This window comes from Gopherus evgoodei, chromosome 6 (genome assembly GCF_007399415.2).
Source record: "Gopherus evgoodei ecotype Sinaloan lineage chromosome 6, rGopEvg1_v1.p, whole genome shotgun sequence".
NCBI classification, from domain to species: domain Eukaryota; kingdom Metazoa; phylum Chordata; order Testudines; family Testudinidae; genus Gopherus; species Gopherus evgoodei.
In genome coordinates this window covers 30,569,798-30,594,760 of record NC_044327.1, presented here as the reverse complement: position 1 = coordinate 30,594,760, position 24,963 = coordinate 30,569,798, and the positions used below count along the sequence as shown (strand labels likewise).

General features: G+C 40.2%; 1 protein-coding gene across 4 annotated transcripts in view; it reads right to left on the bottom strand.

Annotated features, from left to right (window-relative positions):
• Nucleotides 1-24,963, bottom strand: part of CNTLN (centlein) — a 263,011-nt gene that overhangs the window by 210,515 nt on the left and 27,533 nt on the right. For all 4 annotated transcript variants that reach the window (XM_030566561.1, XM_030566562.1, XM_030566560.1 and 1 more), the window contains exon 3: nucleotides 7,805-7,889. In XM_030566561.1, coding sequence (XP_030422421.1) covers nucleotides 7,805-7,889 — 85 coding nt within the window. The remainder of the gene's footprint in view (nucleotides 1-7,804; nucleotides 7,890-24,963) is intronic.

Here is a 24,963-nt window from a genome sequence, read left to right as displayed (position 1 = left end):
GCGACATGTCCAGAGAGGTGCAGCCAGGTGGCTCTGCGCATTGCATCCTCCTGCAGGCATCCTCCCTGCAGTTCCCACTGGCCACAGTCAATGGTCCTACGTGGAGGAATGACCACGGGGCTCCATGTACTGCCACTATCCCATGCACAGTGCTGGGTCTGCGGCTCCCATTGGCTGGGAATCACGGCCAATGAGAGCTGCATGGGTGACCTCTGCAGGAGGAGGTAGCGCGCACAGCTGCCTGGCCACACCTCTGCCTAGAAGCATTAACCTCGGCCAATGGGACCTGTGGGGACAGCGCCTGTGGGCGGAGGCAGCATGCAGAGCCACTTGGCTGCTTCTCTCTGGACATGTGGCCACTTGCGGGGGGCCACCTGAGATGAGCACCGCCCAGACCCAAAACCCCTCCCAAACCCCAAACCCCTGCCCCGAGCTCCATCCCGCACCCAAACTCCTTCTCAGAGCCCATGCCCTGCACTGCCTCCCACACCCCAACCCTGAGCCCCCTCCCGCACCCAAACTCCCTCCCTCTTAATTAAACATAATTTTTGACTTACCAGCATCCCTGTGCCCCCAACACGCTGAATAACAAAGCTCTTACTGTACCTGGAATAAATCCCTCTCTCCCAGTAGTATGAGCCCACTGGCTCTCTTTGCCAAGAGGAACTAGATTTCCTGCATCATCTCCTCTTGATAAGTATTCTACGACTAGCAGGCACAAAGATTTTTATGTAGAAAAATATATTTATTAACGTTCTTAAACAGATAAGCCTGCAGAGTTTATAAGCTGTGAATGAGAAACTGTTTCCTGAAGCATTGTAAGAGCTGTAGACTCTCACCACTAGTGACTCTCATTGATCCATCATGTTCCCCATTACGTCTGAATAATTAAGAGTCCACTCTATATGAAATAAAATGTTAAAACCACAAATATCACTTTTGTATACATCTCTCAATTTAATCAAGTATTTTGTTACAAAGAAAAATAAATTCAATAAACAGAGAAGGTAAAAATTAAGAATGAAATTTATTAATGTTAATTAATGCTTGAAGGTAGAATTCTGTTTCTTTCAATTAGACCCATTAAAGCAGCTTTAATATAGATTTTCACAGCAAGCTGAAGATTTTCAAGTGCAGATAATTAGGCAAGCTAGTACTATTTTAACCCCTCCGGAGTATAATTGGTTGATAAGGTTTTGAAATGTTACAAGCTCTAGGACAAAAAGATTAGCTTTAGTCTCTTCAGATCAAAATTGAAAGCTAATTAAATAATATTACAAAAGAGAGGGAAAAGGTTTAATGCTACTTTTATTCAATTTTAATTTCCATCTTCTAAGAAAAACAAGTGAACATATTTTAATTCAATTTATTGAGAGACCAGCACATGAGTTGCAGAAAGGGAGAATTATTGCTCTCCGATTGTCCTCTGAAGCTAATATTCTAAATAGAACTACACTCTTGTGTTACAGTGTTTCTAATGTGTTCCAGACATTTCTATGAGCATCCACTGGAGGTAGCAGAAGTGGCCACTTAGGGACACAGGACTAGAAGGGACCTTCTGGGTTATCGAATCCAGTCCCGTGCTATCGCATGCAACTCCATAATACAATCCCATTCATAAATGTACCAAGCTCCATTGTAAAACTAGATAAGTTTTCTCACTCCTCAGAAGGTTAGAAAACTTATTCTAATTTCCAGCCTAAATGTATTCATGGCCAGTTTAGAGACATGTGCCAACATTGTCCTTTAGCTTAAATAAGTCTTCTCCAAGCAGATCTTTCCCTTCAGTATATTAAGAGAGAAATCATATCTCATCTCAGCCTTTGTTTTGTTAGGCTAAACAAGCCAAACTCTCTTAGCCTATTTTATAAGAGGAGACTTTCTATTCATCTGATCATACTAGTAGCCCGTCTCTATACCTATTCCAGTCTGAATTGGTCACTCTTCATCATTTGAGAATGGGTGACTAGAACTGTATTTAGTATTCAGATGAAGTCTTACCAGTGCTTTGTACAAGAGCATTAATACTTCCCTAATTCTACTGGAACACATCCTAGGATCTGACTTGCCTTTTTCACAGCTGCCCTACATTGGTAGCTCTCAGGTATCCTGTGATCAACTAACTAATACATACAGGTCTTTCTCCTCCTTTGCTGCTTCCAACTGATGAACCCTCAACGTATAGCAATAATTCCTGTTATTAATCCCTAAATGCATAATGGGATACGCACACACATAATAAACTCTCAGTTCAGTTTTGTCAAATTCTTAATGACATTTTTAGCCCCGTTTATAGCATCCGAAAGGCTTTCCAAACAAAATGAACAAGAGAAAGGTCCTTTTCTGTCTTCCCCTTGTAAGAGAGGAGAATCAGAGTAAACGAAAAGAGAGGCAAAGATGGTCTCTTCCTTAGGCAGTTTTTCTGGGGTCTGCCATTTAGGGCTTGGCTTAGCAGATGGTCTACAATCTTTAATTAGGATCTATGTCCGGCTTCTTTTCTTGGGGCACCTTGCTTGATAGCTAGCACATGCACTTTCCAGAATGGTGAGACCTGCAACTGTCTCCCAATTGGTTTATCTGTGTCTGTGGTCAGCAGCAGCTTCTGAGGTGTAGCAGTCTTCTTCCTGTTCACTGCCCTTTCCTGTGGCAGGATTTCCCTTTTTAAGCTCCCCGCTCCAGGCAGAGCAAACCTTATAGGTGCACCTTGTTATGGCTGAATGAGCACACAAGAGGTCATTAGTTTCTTCTCCACCAGAGTGAGGGTGTGCCCCCTCATAAACATATTCTTTTACTCTCATTTTAAAATAACTTTCAGTGTAGCAATGACTGAATCATAAAGTCCTCCTTAACATTATTCCACACTCTTTGCAAATCACTCCACAGACCTAATCTAGCGAACAAAATAGGTATCACAATAGCTACAATATGAGCAAGCAGACGTTTTCCCTCAATTATATTATGACCATTTGAAAGCCTCTTATGGTGAAAGTTTTACATTATCTACCTGGATTTTATACTGAGTTTATTTTGAGAAAAATATAGAAAATTCTGTTTCTAACATTGATGTTTTATTCCATGATTCATTAAATGCATGTGACATGGTGCTGAGCCGGAACACCTGAGCCAGCCCTCTGTCACATCAGCTCCAATTAAAGGAGGTAGGTTGGAGCTGCCTACAGACATCTGCACCTGATTGGCGAAGGGGAAACAGGTGCCAGCCTGATTAGACTGGGGCTGCATAAAAGCCTCAGGGGAAGAAAGGGAAAAGGCAGAGACTGGAAGCAGGGAGGTAGCTTTTCCCTCCAGCACACAGTAAAGAGCTACTTATATGGTGAAAAGGTCATGGGAGCACAACCTGTAAATCAACTGCACCAGTGGTTACTGAACCCAGGGTCTCCGAGTGACTTTATCAGCCCAACAGGGGCAGGAGCCAAGAGGACCCTGCAGCACCATGTTACAATGCATTTTGGGGGGGAAGGGGGGCAGGGTACATGAGGAATACTTGTTCTATTAAAGACATGAGAAATGTAAACGAATAGAAAGGAGAAAATGCACAATTAAAGCACTAATTATAAACAGTCACTGAGATGGTGCACACTGTACTCTTCCCTTTCTCTGCTTCCAGTGCCACCTGTTGGCTGTTGCCCTCATCAGGTGGATATTCAGTGTTTCAGCACTCTGGTTAAGTCACTAGATGAATGAACCCCTTCTGGGTAAAAGGTCCAAAAGGACCTGTCCCTACGCTCTTGTTAATGTCTGTAGCCCTGTCTCTGGTCTCACTTCTCAGCCCTCTCTGGGCTAGCTTTAAGTTTGTGCTTACTCTGGTACACAGCAGTGCCCTCACGGCTTTCTCCCTGGAGATACTTTGATTTTATTCGTTCTTATTGCTCCAGCTCTCCAGCCAGGTCACTCCTTCAAGTTCAGCCCTCTTTTGGGGTAACAAAGTTCAACAAATGGCTGGTCCTTTTCAGGGACTTCAGCCCCACTCCTGGGCCTGTATAAATTCCCAGACACATTTTTTGTGCTTCTAATGCAGTCTTATCTCCTCCTTGGGGCTTAGGCCATTTCCCCAGTGGTGGGGGGGGGGACCTGGGCCCGCCCATTACTCCAGGTCCCAACCCAGGGACCCTATAAATAACTGACACATGCTGCTTCCTTTAATAGGTGCTGCTGCTATTCCCTGGGCTACTTCCCACGGAGCCCCTTCCTCTTCACCCTTACGCCAAGGCTGAAGTTGTTAACTCTTCTTCTTCCTCACCTAATGCCAATGCCACAGAACCCATCTTCTGGCTCTCTCTTGAGCTCCAGCAAGAAGCACCCTTCCATATTCCTGAGATCCGAGCCAGGAAATGATCTGCTCAGGCCTGGCAGCTCCTTTTAACAGAGCCTGCTGCATTCTGAATGACTTCTTCTCTGCAGCCTTTCATAGACGGACCTGGAGGACCCACTTTCACTGCTCCTTTTCTGAGGCGGGATATGGTAGGATCGCGAGACCTCAAGCAGGGGTCTTCAAAAGACCTGGTGCACCCGTCGCAGTCACAAACAACACTGGTCTACAATTTTTGAGAAGTCATCTGCTTCAGAGATAAAATGTCATATTTATTATGTATTTTGATGTGCTGAATTCAAATATGACAATTAAATCAACTGATTGGCTACTGTTTCTAAGATATTTAAGTTTTTACATTTTATGTCTATGTATATTGCGTAGATAGTAGAGTTTTAATCATAAATTGTAAACCTAGGTCTTTTCATGTGTTTATGGTTGCTTTACATGATAATATTTCACCTGTCCTGTTTATGTAACACTTGAAAAATCAGCAAAAGGGTTATATAAATAAAATTTATTATGAAACAAAAGGCAAAAAACTATTATGTACATAGTTTAGTCCTATTCGGTGTCTACTCCGCGCTTCTTGGCTTGTCTCTTGTATTCATTAAATGGACCATCTCTTGTCACTGTCCAGCAATAGTCTGCAAGCATTGATGGGCTCCATTTGGCCTGATAGCCTGCCAGGAGATTCCACTGCTGTAGTCTGGAGCCCAACAGCTCTGCCTTAATCTTGGGTAGTTCCAAATCCCTGACAAGATCATTCAGTTCACCTTGGGTTATGAGGTGTGCTTCAGAGGAAGAGGATGGGAGAAAATGTGGGTCCTGTGACATTGATGGTTCAGGACCAGAAGTTTCACCCTCTTCCTCTTCCTCATCTGACTCAAGTGAGAATGATTCTGGTGCATCAGGAACCGGCAGTCCTTCTCCGTGGGGTACTGGGCGTATAGCTGATGGAATGTTTGGCTAATGCACAGTCCACTTTTTCTTCTTTGACACACCTTTCCCAACTGGAGGCACCATGCAGAAGTAACAATTGCTGGTATGATCTGTTGGCTCTCTCCAAAGCATTGGCACTGCAAAAGGCATAGATTCCTTTTCCTGTTCAACCACTGGTGAAGATTTGTTGCACAAGTGTTGCAGCATATGTGTGGGGACCACCTCTTGTCTTGATCTCCAATTTTGCAGCCAAAAGAAAGGTGATAGGTTTTCTTAACCATAGTGGTTATACTGCGCTTTTGTGATGCAAAAGTCACTTCACCACAAACATAGCAGAAGTTATCTGCTCTGTTCACATAAGTACGAGGCATCTCTGCTCACTTTGGCTAAACAGAAATGTGTCCCTTTGCAAAATCAAACACTGACAAATAAGAGAGCACGACACTGTATGATTTCTAGAGCTGATATAGGGCAATTTGTTCAACAGAGCGATGTAAGCTTCGTTATGATTGCATCATCCATGACTTCTAGGAATAACATGATGCAATTCATATCATGTATGATGCAATACCAGTTTCAGATTGCATCATTCATTGTTTTGCCTAAAAAGCAAGTACTGTCCAAACAGAGTCATAGATTTATTCATAGATCCAGTCAAAGATGTATTTTAGTCATTTCTGGTTTAAATTGAGATCTCTTCCCTTTATAACTCACTTATCCTCTGCCATTCCCAAGTCAAGGGTCGTATATACTGACCCAATAGCATATCTTGAAAACTAGAGCCAATCCACAATTTTAAGCATCATTTTCATTCTCAGTGAACCAGAATTAGTAAAGTTGGACTACATTTATTTCAGAAACATTTTGGCTGTAGAGCAGTGTAATTAAATATTCATTAAACTCCAAGAAGTCAAACGTGTACTTTAAGTTATATTTCAATGTGCTTATAATAGTCATTGCTTCTGCTCTTGCCCTTTTGTGCTTTTTATATAGATATTTTCTATATGGTCTACAAAGATAAAGCAAATATATCAGTTGGTTGTACTACATCAGTACATAATAGTTTAACAATAATAGCATACACAGAAGCACTAGATGAGCTAGCTATTATCAAGTGCTACATGGTGCCATTAAGGTCCTGAGTATGGAGTGGTAAACAGCCATATAACCCCAGAGTGAGCTCCAGGAAATAATGTCTCTCACAGATGGTGGGGAGCATAAAGTCTGGTCAGCAGCCAGCCATCATTGCTGGCCAAAGTGGAAGAAGGGGCAGAAACTAATCTGACAGGAACAAACAACAGGTTGGTAACATTTCTAGAGCCCTGTCTGCAATGGGCTAGCCACCTTTACTACCACTGAAGAAACTGCAAATTATGGGTCCAATTTTTGCTAATTTAGAGACACCCTGAGAGACTATTTATCTCCCATTACGATATCATCAGAGCTGCAATCAACAGAGGAGCAAAGTAATGCCCCTTTCATTTAAAAGCAAGATTCCATCCCTCCTGGATCTCAAAAGGTCTTTTCTTATTAATCTTCAGGATATGTTGCGAGGCTTGTTTTTCCCCTGAAAATTTTGAGAAGGTAGTGAGTTGAGAGTTATGGCGTGATTGGTTAAGAGGGAACTGTTTTGTCCTCTTACATTTTGTAGATGTTATTGCAAGACTTTTTTAATATCTAATTTTGGATTTTATTATTATTGTATCAAGTTTTTTGACAGTGCTTAGAGTTTTGACTATGAGCTTAAAAGTTTTCAAAATAAATAAAACAGCTTCAACTTTTTTGTGGTTCCTCAGTTTTAACAAAAGATTTTGTTCAACACTTACAGTTTTCCTTTCTCTTTATTGATTTAAAACATTCAATTGTGAAGAATGTAAGCGACAACATGAATGGTTTATGCCCAGTATGTTTTATCATTATTCTTTTATCCTAGCATTTGATTTAGGCTGCTAAATGTTACTCAACATTATTATCATTAGAATACACAAGTGGTACTACATTTAGGTCTGGTACATTCTCCCACAAATATAAGCCAATGCACATTTATCCTTCCAATTTATTTGAGAATGTGAGCTATCCCAGCAAACATAATTAAAAAAAAAGACAATTGTCAAAAAATAAGGAAACATCTCCAAACCTTCCCAAACCAGAATTTCCCACAGTCTATTTTACGATAAAAAGACTGGAAGAAAAAATATGAGCTTTCCACATTGACTTGAAGGTCAACAAATTCAGGCTTTGGCAGACTAGTATGGGAGGCAAGAACTGGAATTGACAACCTTTCTCTGAAAAGATCTTGTCCACATCTCTACCCATTTAAGCCAAAGGATTATTAGTTCATGCACCTCATCTGAGCTCAAGTGTTGTGTTATATATGAAGAAGAGATCTTCTCTGAGGCCCTTAGGACCTAAACCTACATTTAGAGCACAGTGATCTAAAATATCTACTTTAACACATTAGCAAATCAAATAATACTGATTAGAAGTAAGTTATAACAACTATATTCCTCGTGTACTTACTTAAAACATACTAACCTGTTCCAGTGCCTGTATTTTGCTGTCTTTGACTTGCAAAATTTCTAATACTTTCCTGTCCTTGACTTCAGCTTTCTGCTTTTCTCTAGAAACAAAAAATAGACACTTTATTAGTCATAATTTGCAGTTAATCATTTGAATTTTTCATGTCCTGATAATGAATGTCATTTTAAAGCACAGAAAATTAAATTATCTAAGGCTGACAGCCCTTGCGGAATTAATCAGGGAGCATATGGCAAGTGACAGCAAATTACATTGGCAAACAGCTAAGACAACTTTATTCTAAAGAAACAGGCGTACCAGGAGTTGAAATATCATAAAAGAAAACCTAACGTAAATCGTCAGCATTACTTCCAAAAGACACGGTTTATTCAGCTATATAATGAGCAAACTCTTTTTTTTCTGTTAGCAACACAGAAACCTTAATTTGGCAGATCTCCCACTCAACTTGATGGCATTTTTCTGTTTGTCTGTAACACAATCACTTTTGAATGCTGATCCAATCAATACCAACATTTCAGGTAATGGTCTAGTCATCAGTTGGCAGGACCCTATTGATTTTGGTGAAAATCAGAAAACCGGATGCACAGAGCCCCTAGCATCTTGTTAGCAGACCATCAGTTGTAATCAGGTCTGCAACTGTCTATATATCAACAAACTGGTTGATGGAGCCATTAAGACCTTCTATCATAACAAGACGTCTGCCTTTCATCTCAATCGACTGTAAAAATGTTAACACTCTGAAGAACTCTATGTATGCTCCAAAGCTTCTCTTTCTCACCAACAGAAGTTGGTCAAATAAAAGAGATTATGTTACCCACCTTGTCTCTCTAATATCCTGGAACCAACACAGCTACAACAACACTGCATATAACATTCTCAGCGACTTATTTCCCAAACAGAAAAGACATAAGAATGGGAAGAAAGGATGAATGAAGGAAGAACACAGAGCCCAGGAATAGGGAAGAGATATGATAACTCTGGAATGGGGGAGAAGAGTATTTGGGGAGGGGGGACACAGAGTCCGTGGCATGATGAGAGGTGCGATTCCAGGGAGTCCCTGAAATAGAGCAGGTGGGAAGTAGACATACAGGGGTGCTAGTAGGAGGTAAGAGAGGAATACAAGAAGCCCCTGGTGTATGCAATGAGCTTGGCCCATAAAAGCAGGGAATTGTGCAACCCTCCCGTGTTCCATATTGGGAAATTTAAAAAGGATAGCATACATTGTGGCACAAGCCTATTTTAACTCAGCACCCACAGAAGTTCTATTCTAAGGCTGTCAACAACTGGAAGTTTTTAGCTCAAAATGTACCGAGCCCTAATGCAGTCTAACACGATGTCCTCTCAAAGTCCCAGGAGTGCTAAAACTTCCCATCTGATTCTGATTGCAGACAGAGTGTTAATTCTATCTGGGGAAATTTTTTACACTGAGTAAGCATCTTTGAAGATCCAAAAGTTTGTCAGCGTGAGCAACCTTCTTCTACCTCAGCAGAAGAAGTTGTAAGCCAAACGGTTATTTTGGTGAGAAATAAGCACTACAAGAACCCAGACCTATCAGTTATGTTTCGGAGCCATACTTAAAAGCAGAGTATTATCTACTTTATTGGCTTTCTAGAATTAATGCAAAATGTTTTTAAAAGATATTCATCAAGCAATATCAGAAAACCTTGCATTTCAAGTTTATCCAGCTCTGAGATGGGTGTAAGTAGGACCAAACAGAAACTTTGAGGTTCATCTCTTGGTCACGCAGTGCTCTGTGTGTTTGACTAGTTGTATATTGCTCCTTGATTTAGACTGTATGCACCTCAAAAAAGACCTTGTCTAGTCCATAGCCTATACAGTGCTGAGCACACTGGATCTGATTCTAAGCCCACGGAAGTCAGTGGAAAGACTTCTATTGACTTTAGCGGACTTTGGTTCATGCCCAGTGTTAGTATTCAACAAATAAATATAGCAAACTGTATGGATAGTTAAACTGTATGGATTATATGGCAGAATTAATTCTCACATATACAAGCATTTTTTTAGGAAATTTATTTGAAATTGAGCTCAACTTATGATATAATTAAGATTGGTAGTTATTACAGTGATAAGCATAGCATAAATAACTAAACAGTGAAAAAATAATAGAAACAGTTCCAGCCTCTGCAAAATCCGTCAGCATCTATGTTTTACTCCCGTTGGTCTAAAACTTACAGTTTCTACTCAAGGAATACTCCCATCACAAACAGAAAAGAGAAAACTAAACATAGGTCATGTCTACAACACTAGAAGCACTTTATCAGGATAGAAATACCAGCAAGCTATACCAGCAAAGCACTTCTAGCATGGATGCAGCTAACCTGGCTATGCTATGCCAGGCAATAAAACTACTCCTATGAGTGAAACAAGCTATGCCAGTAAAAGTGCAGCTTTGCTGGTATAGCTGCTTCTCCACTAGGTCCTCCTGCCAGCACAGCTCTGTGTTCTAATTTGGCAAGTTAGATCAGTTTTAATACTGGAGAAAAGAGCCACAAGATCTGTCTACATGGTAACGAGGCAATCAAAGTAGAGGGCCATCAATTTAATTTCCAGTGGGTCTACTCACATATTTAAAGTTAAGCATGTGCTTATTTGCTGGATCAGGTCAACAGTGCTCTGAAGTTTATTAGAAGCTTTAGAGACAAATGAAAAGATAGCTCCCTTAGAATTCAGATAGGGAATATAGATATATATAGATATATATATCCCCATATATAGATATATATATATCCCCATATTCCCAATATAGATAGGGAAAAGATATATGAAATACAGACAAGACACAAATATAAATATTTTTAAACACAAAAAACTCCTACCTCCTTTGCCAGATATGATCTTGTCTAGCCCTCTAACTTAGAGAATGCTAAATATTAACTCTAGGGTGACCAGATGACCCAATTTTATAAGGACAGTCCTGATTTTTAGGTCTTTTTCTTACATAGGTTCCTGTTACCACCAACCCCCATCCCAATTTTTCACACTTGCTGTCTGGTCACCCTAACTGGAAACTAGGAGAATGGAAACTAGGTCAGATTACAAAGGATGAATATAGGCAAATAACACAGGAATGCAGGGGCAAGATTAGAAAGGCAAAGGCACAAAATGAGCTCAAACTAGCTATGGGAATAAAGGGAATCAAGAAGACTTTTTATCAATACATTAGAAGCAAGAGGAAGACCAAGGACAGGGTAGGCCCACTGCTCAGTGAGGAGGGAGAAACAGTAACAGGGAACATGGAAATGGCAGAGATGCTTAATGACTTCTTTGTTTCGGTCTTCACTGAGAAGTCTGAAGGAATGTCTAACATAGTGAATGCTTATGGGAAGGGGGTAGGTTTAGAAGATAAAATAAAAAGAGAGCAAGTTAAAAATCACTTAGAAAAGTTAGATGCCTGCAAGTCACCAGGGCCTGATGAAATGCATCCTAGAATACTCAAGGAGTTAATAGAGGAGGTATCTGAGCCTCTAGCTATTATCTTTGGAAAGTCATGGGAGACGGGAGAAATTCCAGAAGACTGGTAAAGGGCAAATATAGTGCCCATCTATAAAAAGGGAAATAAAAACAACCCAGGAAACTACAGACTAGTTAGTTTAACTTCTGTGCCAGGGAAGATAACGGAGCAAGTAATTAAAGAAATCATCTGCAAACACTTGGAAGGTGATAAAGTGATAGGGAATAGCCAGCATGGATTTGTAAAGAACAAATCGTGTCAAACCAATCTGATAGCTTTCTTTGATAGGATAATGAGTCTTGTGGATAAGGGAGAAGCGGTGGATGTGGTATACCTAGACTTTAGTAAGGCATCTGATATGGTTTCGCATGATATCCTTATCGATAAACTAGGCAAATACAATTTAGATAGGGCTACTATAAGGTGGGTGCATAACTGGCTGGATAACCGTACTCAGAGAGTAGTTATTAATGGCTCCCAATCCTGTTGGAAAGGTATAATAAGTGGGGTTCCGCAGGGGTCTGTTTTGGGACCGGTTCTGTTCAATATCTTCATCAACGACTTAGACGTTGGCATAGAAAGTACACTTATTAAGTTTGCAGACGATACCAAACCGGGAGGGATTGCAACTGCTTTGGAGGACAGGGTCAAAATTCAAAATGATCTGGACAAATTAGAGAAATGGTCTGAGGTAAACCTGATGAAGTTCAATAAAGACAAATGCAAAGTGCTCCACTTAGGAAGGAACAATCAGTTTCACACATACAGAATGGGAAAAGACTGTCTAGGACGGAGTATGGCAGAAAGAGATCTAGGGGTCATAGTAAACCACAAGCTAAATATGAGTCAACAGCGTGATACTGTTGCAAAAAAAGCAAACATGATTCTGGGATGCATTAACAGGTGTGTTGTAAACAAGACACGAGAAGTCATTCTTCCGCTTTACTCTGCGCTGGTTAGGCCTCAACTGGAGTACTGTGTCCAGTTCTGGGCACCGCATTTCAAGAAAGATGTGGAGAAATTGGAGAAGGTCCAGAGAAGAGCAACAAAAATGATTAAAGGTCTTGAGAACGTGACCTATGAAGGAAGGCTGAAAGAATTGGGTTTGTTTAGTTTAGAAAAGAGAAGACTGAGAGGGGACATGATAGCAGTTTTCAGGTATCTAAAAGGGTGTCATCAGGAGGAAGGAGAAAACTTGTTCACCTTAGCCTCTAATGATAGAACAAGAAGCAATGGGCTTAAACTGCAGCAAGGGAGATTTAGGTTGGACATTAGGAAAAAGTTCCTAACTGTCAGGGTAGTTAAACACTGGAATAAATTGCCTAGGGAGGTTCTGGAATCTCCATCTCTGGAGATATTTAAGAGTAGGTTAGATAAATGTCTATCAGGGATGGTCTAGACAGTATTTGGTTCTGCCATGAGGGCAGGGGACTGGACTCGATGACCTCTCGAGGTCCCTTCCAGTCCTAGAATCTATGAGTCTAATTAACACCAATGGTTCCAATATTAATTCCAATTGGTTGAACTCCAATCCATACCTATGCACAAGTTGCTGCTAATCTATTAATAACTCTTCTTCTCCCTCTCAGTACTCGAGTTTTATTTAAACCTTGTCAATTCCAATTTTATTCAAAATGCACTTTTACCGTCAGCTCTTCTTCCTCCCTCTCCATCTAATTCTTCCAAAAATCTTCCAACGCACACTGACTTTCAGTCTCTCTTCCACTGTCCTTTCCATTTCTCTGCGTAACAATCACCCTCTTCCCCAACTGCTGGGCTGTACGTCAGGTCTTGAAGCCAGGTGGGTTCGGTTTTAGACTTTGCCTGCCACACCACTGAGCAGATGATGTGGCTGCAGCAGTAGCTCCTCCAGCAACAGCAGCAGCTTTGGTGGAGGAAGAAGGAGAATGTGGACAAGGAGAAGAGGACAACAAGCAACTGCTACTACAGGTGCTGCTCATAGGGCAGCTTCACACGGTACAGTGCTGTTTCTGGGCTCAAGAAACCAGCATTGACTGCTGGGAAAGGATGTTTCTGCAGATCTGGGATGACTAGCAGTGGAAAGAGAAGTTCAGAATGGCCAGGGCAACCTTTTTTGAGATATATGCTGAACTAGTACTGGAGCAGCCGTGCTAGCATCAACATGCAGTACCCTATACCTATTGAGAAGTGGGTCACCACTGACATCTCGAAGTTGGCTGCCCCTGACTGTTACTGGTCCACAGCCAACCAATTTGGCATAGGAAGATCAGCTGTTGAGGCCATTGTCATGCAGGTGTGTTGCAATGGGTTATAAAGCTTAGCTCAGGACATAATTGATGGCTTTGCACAAATGGGGTTCCCAAATTGTACTAGGGCAATTGATGAGACCCCCATCCCTATCATTTACCCTCTGCACCAGGACTCAGAATTCATAAACAGAAAGGGGTTATTTCTCCATCGTACTGCAGGAGCTGGTTGTTCCCCATGGCAAGGTAGTTTGGAAAGGTCCACGTTGATAGGATGTTTCCAAACTCAGCTCTATTTATCTTAATGAATAAAGGACAGTTTGCCCTAGGACTCCATAATGCTCCACATTAATACTGTGCAGATGGTTATCCTGGGGAACCCAGTTTATCCTCGGTTTCCCTAGCTAATGAAGCCATTCACAGGAGGAAGTACTTAACTACTGTTGACTTGCTGAATGACAGGGGAGTGGGCATTTGGCCATCTGAAAGGAACATGGAGCTGCTTGTGGAATACGTTGGAAGCTGCTGGAAAAAAAACTTGCCTAAGTTTATAGCTGTATGTTGTATTTTGCACAATATTTGTGAGAGTAAGGAAGAAAGGCTTATGATGGGTGGGAGACTTAAGTGTAGTGACTTGCTCAGTTGTTTGAGCAACCAACAATGTGTCCACCAGAAAATGGAAACAGATAGGGTAATATTGTCATGGATGCCTATGGCCCTTACTTTGAGTCTCAAGCCTGAAAATGGGCAGCTTTACATCCAGCCGCTCTCCCATGTGGGAGGAGGGAAGGGGGAACGGATTGTGAGCAGCACAGTCACTATTATGGGTGGTAGAAGTGGCATATTGTGAGTCTCCATATTTTATCTTGTGTCTGTGCCTTGATACTTTTATAAAAAATGATGACCTTTGCAAAATGCCTGCGTTTTCTGTGTAGAATGAATTGCTGACTCTTAGTGAATGAATTTTAACGTTTTTATTATTAAACAACAACCTATTATCTAACAACCAGAAATAAACCTTTAATTAAAATAATAATGAAACAAAACTTTAGAGTGAAGCAGAGCAGTGGACAGCAGAACACAACAATGGGGGTGAGGGTTGATTAACAGATTGTAAAGGCCTTGCCTCTGCCTCTTCTTGCTCTTGAGCCATCCGTTGAGTGTCGGGGCTCAAAGTTATAAAGGACATTATTTGGTTCAAAAGAGCTGGTCTCTGAAGTGCAATTGCTCTTACTACCCTGAACTTAGGCCTAAGAATGTCCTCTGAGAGCACGGCTGCAGGGGCATAGAGGGGAGTTGATCCTGGTGTTCCCAGTATCTTGTACAGTCCAGGGGCAGCAAAACATGGCTATGCATTGCCCACTGCCCTAACAGCAGCACGTGCTCCAGCGGAACGTTCTGGTTCTGCCTCCAGCAGTGGCTCCTGCAGCTCCCTCTCTTTCTGCACACAGTGTCTTTTGCCATAGCCACACTGTCTCTGACCACTCCACCAATCGCTCTAGATAGTTCATTTCTTTTTCCTTCTCTGACTTCCACCTCTTCATTGCTTTCATGGATTTTGTGAAGTCTGCAGTGAGGTTTGAGAACATTCTATCCCAAGTTTGCTGTTTCTTCCCCCTCAGTTTAGCCAACCACCCATTCTTGAGGATCAGGGTGCTGTAGATGCAGTGGGTGGGGGAGTAGGAAGAAAAACAAGCAGTTATTGTGCATATTCCAGAGGGGCTATGATAGCACTTTTTTAGTGTGCATTTCTGATTTCCTTTCACTGAGATTCTTCTCAATCTTAGAGGAACCTCAGAGATAATAAATGGTGTGCACACTAAGAAGAGTAATTTGGGATTTTTGGTTGTGCAGGTGTCATAAACAGATAAGGGTTAACAGAACAGGAGTACTTCATATCTCTTTTGCCTGTAAAGGGTTAACAAGTTCAGTGAGCCTGGCTGTCACCTGAACAGAGGACCAATCAGGGGACAGGATACTTTCAAATCTTGAGGGAGGGAAGTTTTTGTGTGTGCTGTTAGTGTTTAGTTGTTGTTCTCTCTGGGTTCTGAGAGTGACCAGACGTGCAACCAGGTTTCTCTCCAATCTCTCTGATATAGGCTCTTATGTACTCAGAATAGTAAGTATTAGGTAGATACGGCGAGTTAGGCTTATGTTTGTTTTCTTTATTTGCAAATGTGTATTTGGTTGGAAGGATTCAAATTTGTATTTTGTTGAAAGGATTTTAATTTGTACTTGTATTCTTAGGCTGGGAGGGTATTCCCAGTGTCTATAGCTGAAAGACCCTGTAACATATTCCATCTCAAATTTACAAAGATAATTTTTACTGTTTTTTCTTTCTTTAATTAAAAGCTTTTCTTGTTTAAGAACCTGATTGTTTTTTTTTTATTTCTGGTGTGAGACCCCAGGGGACTGGGTCTGGATCCACCAGGGAATTGGTGGGGAGAAAGGAAGGAAGGAGGAGACGAAGGTTAAATTCTCTCTGTGTTAGGATTATTCTCTCTCTCAGGGAGAGTCTGGGAAGGGGAAAACAGAAGGAGGGGGAAAGGTGAATTTTCCTCTCTGTTTTAAAATTCAAGGAGTTTGAATCACAGTAATTTTCCAGGGTAAGCCAGGGAGGGGAAGCCTGGGAGAGGCAAAGGTGAGGGAAAGGGTTTACTTTCCTTGTGTTATGATCCAGAGGGACTGGGTCTTGGGGGTCCCCAGGCAAGGTTTTGGGGGGACCAGAGTGTACCAGGCACTGGAATTCCTGGTTGGTGGCAGCGCTACAAGTACTAAGCTGATAATTGAGCTTAGAGGAATTCATGCTGGTACCCCATCTTTTGGATGCTAAGGTTCAGAGTGGGGAATTATACCATGACAGCAGGATATTCTGTTTGGGTTTGCCATTGTACCCTGAAAGCTGGGAAAGTAAGAGGGGATTGAGATGTGCAGGAGGTCAGACTAAGATGATCACATTGGTCCCTTCTGACCCTAAAGTCTATGAGTCTATGTTCCTGGTTTGGCTTTTCAGTTTTGCTGTGCTTCGGAGGTGCTTAGTGTTGGATAAGTTAGTAGGTGAATAGTAATCCCCTCAACATCTCCTTTAAGCTGTCCTGACTCTCAGTGGTATTACACTGAGACTGGTGACTAGGAGGCAGAGAATGGCCGCCTTCATAAAGGCAAAGGGGAGACCAGTGAGATACACTGTGAAGTTATTCACCAAGATGGTGCCCCCGGAAGTGCTGCAGGAGTGGAAGGCAACTGGTAAGTTATACTGGGGGAAATTACCATGCACCTCTCCTGCATAATGTTTGGACCAAAATCAAGTAATTTCTCAGCTTTAGATTCTGCTTTATCTCCCCTGAAGACATGATGAAAGTGCACAGAAAAACAGACAGGATTCTGCACTGATTGTCTGAAGCATTTACTGTTCCCCATCTTTATATAAGTCTGTGAAAAGCCATTAAGAGCTTTACTATGCCTAATATAAAGATCTTTTACAGGACATTTATATCTCGGCAGGGACCTGTAGTCCTTAGTACCTGTATGGACATGCAAAGCCCATAGCTCCTTCATGTAAACTGAGAACATCAACCAAACTTTTTTCCTGTATCCACTGTCTCAGTACTGTTGAATTTTGCACAAATTTAATGTTTTCATTTTGTGATTATGTTGCAGAAGGGAAAGGGAAGACAGGTAGAGTTTGCAGCTGCTCCGTGGTGCTGGCTGCCATTTTGAGCAGGGTGAACAGTGGGGAGTTGGGGGTGTTCAATAGGCAGTACACATGCAGGAAGAGAGAAAGAAAATAGGTAGATGGGTATGTACCCTTAGTGGCATGGGTTTGAAAAAGGATGATGGTCGCAGTTTTAGTATGAGAGAGAAGCCGTGTGCCTGGCCAGAGCAGCTGCCATTCTGAAAATGGGTGGTGGGGAAGGCGAGCGGACAGCATGAGTTTTGAGAGAGAGGCAGAGGCTTGAGACTTGGAAAGGCTCTTGGCTCATAACAGCCAAAAATGGCTACAAGCCTGGGGCACTTGGAACCCAAGTTAGAACTTGTAATAGCATAATAATAAATTGTAAAGATAGATACTTATGTGACAAGGTTCCCTCAATAGGATCTGCTCCTCAGTCCTGGCCTGGGTTTCTGGTTGGTAATCAGACTCGTTTCATACACAGCTACCATCAGGGTCCTGAGTCACAAAGGGATCCTGGCTTTCTGGGAACAGCTCTTCATTGTCCTCCTCTCGTTCTTCCTCCAATGACTGTTGATATTCATTCTTGGTGGAGGAGCCACAGAGGAGGATTAGGATCCACAACCTCTTTGGGCTCAGTAGTGGTATAATTGCTCAAAATCCTGTCTAGCTCCTCAGGTTTTCACTGCTGGACCTTGCCCTGGTATCCTTGGTTTTAATATAAGTCTTCTTGAGCTGTTTCCTCTTTTTTCCAGCAATGGTTGACCTCCAGGTTGTGATCCTTGCAGATATTAGCTTAGCAATGTCTCCCAAAAAGATCTTTATTTTGGAGACTGGCCACACAGCTTCTGCACCAACACTTCTTTACAGATGTCAGGTCTTATCTAGGGCCTCGGCGTGGCTCCAATGGGTTGCTCAAGACATGTCGGAAGGCTTCTGAAGTAATATCACAACAATGCTGTTATATTTGAATCCAGGAGCAAATGAGCAAATTCTGGCACTATGCCAATTTTAAATGGGGGGGGGAGGCATCTGATCAGCTGATTCTATGCAGTGGAGGGCACAGAGATAAACAGTCACCCACAAAGCAGTGTGAAATAGCAATTGGAGGACTGCCAAAGTAATACATGGCAACATTGTGCACACATGAACAATACACCGACCTCTCAATTCAGATTGAACTTAATACACTTTGAAAGAGGATACCAGAGTTCATGATAAATGCAGAGTTAGTGCACTGTAATGAATTGTCTCACATTTATACAGGCATTTCCACACCACAGTTAGCAGTGAGCATTTTGAAAGAGTGGGGTAATTAACTAGTTTGTTCTAATAAAGCTTTGCAATCATAACTTGGAAATTTATTAAACCTGCATTCAATTTGACTAATTGATATGAAAACATGATGGGTGGGGGTGGTTTTCCTAAGGTGAGCCCCAAAAGAACTCTGCAGCTTTTGTTTTGATTTTAAAGAGGGAATTAGAAGCAAATTAATAAAACCATCAAGGATGAAGCAAGAAAACAAGCTTCACTGGAGCACTGGAAAAGTGTGTGCACAGCTAATTCCAGTGTTTTATTGGTAGTCAAGTATTTATGAAGCCCTGTAACTTTTGCACAAAGCTGTACCAGAGAGATTTTTAAGAATGAAAAATCTGGGATTAGACGGAAAGAGAAAGAGTCCTGTATTATCACTGCAAGGAATTGTAGATTACATATATAATATACATACACACACACACCCCTGAGATTCCAGCTGCATAGCTAATAAAGTGCAGTATTTTCCCTAATCATTAGTTACTGGTTCAACAAATATAGTGACCCTTTAACAAAATTTGTAAGCAATGAGGTTTGTAACACAGATCCACATTCAATTTCAAAAGTGGAAAAAATATTTGTGTATAATTAATTCAAAATGTTAGGGGTTTTGTATTCTTTATTCCAGCTACAAAGACGACACATACTGTAATCTTGGATAATGCCACAGAAATGTGCTTCAATTAGTTATCACAAATTACTAAACAAGAAAACAGCTACAACTTATTACAGTAATATAAAGATGCAATGGATGTTAGCAGAAGCTTGCAGCATAAATTAAAGCCTTTTATGGAATTTTATCAGCAGCTCCTCCTGGCGGTATAGTATGACTTCCAATACTCATTACAGGGATGCTCCCTAAAGACACACTAGGCGAAACTACCGTATGCTACAGTTCTATAGTATCTTTGGATCGCTTGCTGCAGTTTGAAGGATAAGGTTCCATTAGCATGACTAAAATAAAACTTGTTCTTTATAAAGGAAACAGGTATATAGAAAAAAATCTTCGTTGGGTCCCTTTATACATTTACAATACATTAAAAAGGTTCACCAAAATATGAAAAAAAATCATGCACTGTCAAGAAGTTGATGATGATCAATGACTGAGACAAACTCCTGTTTAGCTAATTAGAACCACTGATGAGCAATAATGATCTGAGCTAAGAATATTTGCAGACTTCTTTAGGATGAAAAATGGAGTGAAGAGAGGCTGTCAATTCGTACAAGTTTTAAGCTCCAATCACTTTTCCCATGAGTACTACCTATTTGAAAATTTTAACATCGCTGTATTTAGCCACATGGATTATCCACATTCAGCTTTCACCATCCACCAAAAGCCAAAAATCTGTGATATTATTCTAAAGCATTAACTAAATGTTGTTGTGTTCTGGCCCACGCTATACATTATACAACATGACAGTATCATATTTTCTGGGGTTTGCCCCATTTTTAATGATTTGTCAGAAATGAAATATTAGAGACTATAAGGAAACATTTAACTATGAATGAGGTGTGAAAATAGAACTTGCATTACAAAAGCCCACAGATTTTCAAAAGCAAAGTTCAGTGAAGTTTGTAAAAATATTATATTTCATAAAATAAACTTGCAAAGCCGTAGTAAAAGTAATAGGGAAAAAGATATTTTGGATTCTACCATAGGTCTTTGCTTGCATCAATCATTCAATTAACCATTCTTCTGAAAAAAATAAAAACATCTGAGCTAAATAAAGATATGCTATTTTTTACATTTAATGGCAACTGGTTTAATTAATAAAAAGACTGAGACTGTTTATTTGGAGAGCTCTCCATAGTTTTATTGCTCATCTCATCTCGATTACTGTATGGATCACATTTTTATAAGAGCCCATTTTTTAATGCACAAAAAGAGCCCCTTTATAAATTTTCCCCTAAAAATCTAAGGAAGTTTGGAGACTCTGAATTGTGTAATAAAATCATGGCTACATTCTCATTACTATTTATTTGGCTATCAAATTGAAAATTATTAAATGATTCCCTGGACATATAATTTTTTTTAAATTTTCATTTAGAAATTGGAGAAGGAGGGAGAAAAGAAACTTGAAAGGCTGCAATATTTCAAGCCGACCCTGGTGCCTGCGCAGAACCTGCAGCAGGAATTGGTCTCATACCTAATTTTTCAGTTGGAAACTTTATGGTGCCTTTCACTACACAGTAAGTGAAAGAGTTGAAAAAACAGGGCTGATTAATTTTGATATCCTAAGAAATTTCTATTCCTCCTCATTCAGATCCTAGGAGTGCAAAACCTAACACTTAACAGTCAACCCAGATTTTATAATTGCCACATGCGCAATGAATTCCTTTGTTTTTAAATACTTAGAGAGTTGTACTTCAAACTGATTTAGAAAATATGTGAGGAAAAAGAAAATACATACTTGAATGCCATTCATGCTACAATTTTTAAAGGCCATTTATTTCTCTAATGTGATCATGTAGCCTACTTGAATAATTCTTTATAACTTGCAAAATTAAGTACCAGTACATAAATCTTTAAGCAAAATCAGATTGTCTCCAAAACAGGAAAAAGAAAAATATCATACTATGAAATTTAATTATTTTTCATAGATTCTAAAAAAGTTATCAACGTATGTGTGTATACTCCTATTATATCTGTTACTTGTTCTGTTATCTATTTTACTGCATGTTTCATAATGGAAAAGCATCATTAAAGAAACCAATTTTTCCTTTTACAAGTTCAGTGACTTTATTCAGTAGGTGATTTATTACGCAGTCTGATTTTAATATATGCACATAGAAGACTTTTTACAGTTTTTATATTGAGTGTAGCGTGTGAAGCATGAAAATTGTATCATATTTTGCTGTGAATAATTTTGCCAACATTTTTCATCTAGATACACAAGTCTCTTACAGTGTTCAAAAATATCAGCACTTCAGAACAGACTGTTTTAACATCTGCACATCACCAGGGTTTCCCCCAAGGATTTTTAAATGATGCCTGCTTGTGCTGAATAAAGTGCTAACTTGCACCTTGCATTTCAAACTGTGTCCTGAGCAGCCATCCAGTTGGTACAATACCAGCTGAATTCCCACAGGCCACTGTTCACTCAGGCTTGACTGCAATTATCATGTCAATATTTTGTGCTCCGATATGCAGATATGCACATGTGCAAGCTGCATAATACTTTCTTCTCCATGGAATGTTGACTTATGTTCAATGTTCTGAGAATTTTTAATGAAATAGGATATTAAACTTCCATCAACTACAGACAGTCACAATTATATGACCTTAGATAGAAAGGTTACACTGTTATACTCTATTACTCTGTCCAATTTGTTGAGTGATAATTGGGGAATCGAGTTAAAACACAAATTCTAATTTTAATTGTTTTAATAAATTCACACACATGCACACACAAAGGAAAAAATAGTAATGGTCCTTTAAAAGTGATGAATTGTTATTTTCTTCCTAGTTCTATTGTCATTCACTTCCTGTTTTCACTGTTTATTCCTTATTTTCACAACAATAGCATGAGACAGCATGGAAAGCCACCTGCATGTGATGTATTAGTCCTTCAAAAAGATGCAAGTGAATGAGCAAGTTACGTTGCTTTAATATTTTCTTAATAAACATCAATCTAAACTATTCTACACATGCACCAGTTCAATGATTACTGAAGTGGAAAACATCAGACGTGTTCCTCATTTCCAGCAAATCTGCATATTTTGGATTCGTAAGGAATCCAACATGACCCGATGCTTCACAGCTTCTTGAAAACATGTGATCAGATATCCTAAATCCATGGTGCAATTAAAGGATGTAACAAATTACTCCAATTGATTCTACTATCACCACTTCATTTGTTCCCGGACTAAGGCTGATCTTCTCTTGATCCATCTGCTCATTTTCTTCCAGACATGGAGACATCTTGGGGATGACAGAGCTTGCATTAGTGGAGATAGAATTGCTCACTTAAATACTGTGCAAAGAATGACGACACTGGAGTGCAGATTTCTCAGAGATCTCAAATGGTGACGAGCAGGGGGAGACTGCTGAGCCTTGCAAGACTCCACCTATGGTTCTAAGTGAGAAGAAGTAGGAATCCTTGCGATCCATGCAATAGGAATAAGTGTATCTAGCATAACGCTATCCCATTTACTTCTGTTAGGTCTTGTATCAGCACCACAGTCAATGACGTTAAAAGCCACTAAGGGATCCAGTAGTATCTCCTTAAAAAAAGGGGAATCGGGGGGGGGGGGGGGGGCAAATCAGAATGAATTGTTGGAAAAACTGTCAAGATTTCGTGTACAGTAAATAAGAAAAGGCTTACGTAGGGCTTCCAATCAAAAGGTCTTATACATATTCTTTAAAATTTACAGCGATGTTCCATCATTCTATGGACCCTAACTATATTTACTAAATGCCTACATGGATTGACCTGTTAACTCAGGACTTTTTAGCACCTTTATACTTTTTCTTTTTAAAACATTTTTCCTTTTTAATTTTATCATCAAAAATAAATGTTTCAAAAGGCAAGCGAACTAGAAATAGCATACTTTTTACATAATACAGAGATCAATAGTATTTAAAGTAGTTGGAAAGTACACTAACATGAGATATACTTTTACAATGGCTTGTTTGAAAATACCTGGAGGCTTTTACATATCCCAAAGGCTTTTCTCATTTGCACAGCAAAGATAATTTTTTGTTTGCATCTGAATATTAAATGGGGAATGTAGTTACAATCACTGAATAAGAACTGCAAAGAATGCTGAAAAATAAAATATCTTCTGTGTATTTCAGGAATTAACACTACAGCCACAGTGAGGTACCAGTTAAATTTTAAAATTTTTAGGGCAGCTGAACTCCCATTTTGGGAGCATGAAAGCATTTTGAAATTGTAAAGTTAGTAATAATGGGAATCCTAATATTACTGAAAAAATTCTAACATGAAATGAAAACAAACAATTGCACTTTTCCACATAGGTCTGAGAAGTTGCTAGAACAAAGTCATCTAACAATACATATATACAATTACTTGCTTGTAGGACTAGTAACTCCTGAAGTCTCAGTTCCTACCAATTTATGCTTTTCATTTTCTCTTCATCATTCCATCTTCTTTGTATTGTGTGAAGCTGTAACTGAGCACTTTAGCACCTTTAGATTTGCATCTTTTTATCTCTTATATTGTCAGTACCTGCAGAAAAATTACCTTCTTCATCCACCTATTTAAGGACTGAATTTCACCGTATAGTACTGCCAAACTCATCACATCTTGGGTATGAGATATTTTCTTTCCTGCTAGTTCTTATGTGTTCCAAGAAAGGAAATAAGTAGCTCTCCTGTGATCTGTGATGAAAACTTGTATCTTAGTGAGCACTGAAAGTTAGTAGTTGGCATAAATATATTGGAAAATGAAGGTATGCAAACACTTGTGCTATATATGTTGTATAGCCTCAAGGAGAAAGAACAAAAAGGTTGAACACATCTCAACCCTGAATCAAGATTTTCTCATTGTCAGATTTAATACTGCTCACTGATGCTTTTAGCATTTCAAATGAAAGAGGACATGTTGATATAATAATTCTCATGTGCGATCTGTTGCCTTATACCCATTTCTCTGTAGTGTAGGATTCTCAGATGTTGCTGATTCACTCAGTGCTTCTATTGTTTGCTTATCAGGTTTACTGAGTCACCATGTTTCATAATTTCTTAAATCCGTATTTCTTTGGTAGACATAGTAATCTCATATCGTTCCTCTCAATCTTCCAGCCAGCAGCTGAGCCATGCGGCATTGTAGTTCTGCAGACTCCCTGGAAATCTCACTAATGGAAAGGAAACATCTTAGAGTTGAGAGAAAGTGATACTGGCATTTGAGCACAGAAAGAATGTTCTTGGTTCCTGAAGTAGAGGAAAGAAGAACAAGGAGGACAAGTTTTCTGAAAGGACAAGAGATGTGGGACGGTAGAAGAACTAAAGGCCACAAGAAGTCAGACGCTGTTGGAAGACTAGAGCTGTATATGATGAGAAAGTCGATTTGGAATTGGGGAGGGGGCTGTAATGCGGCACATGGGCCTCACATTGGCAATGAGGGGGTTAAGGAGCCTATGGACTCAATTGATCGTGCCCCCCTACATCTGCAGCTAATGACAAGCATGTAGAGGGGAATTAAAAGGAGAACACCTAGCCCAGTTCAGGCTGACAAGTGTGACACAGAGGGCGATTGGAAAGGATTCACTCTTCTAGACCAGCAAGTCCAAACCAGAACAAACGGGGGGATGGGAAGACACTGGAGACTAAACCACAGGGGTTGTCCTGTGTCCGGGGCGGGGGAGGGAGGAGAGGGGGGAAGGAATTTACTTTGAAGACTATAAATACAATGCAAGGAGGCATTTTGTTGTCCATTCACTGAGAACACCCCTTGAAGAGCCTGGTTATTTCTGAACACTTGGACTCTGGTTTGACTGAAAAGCA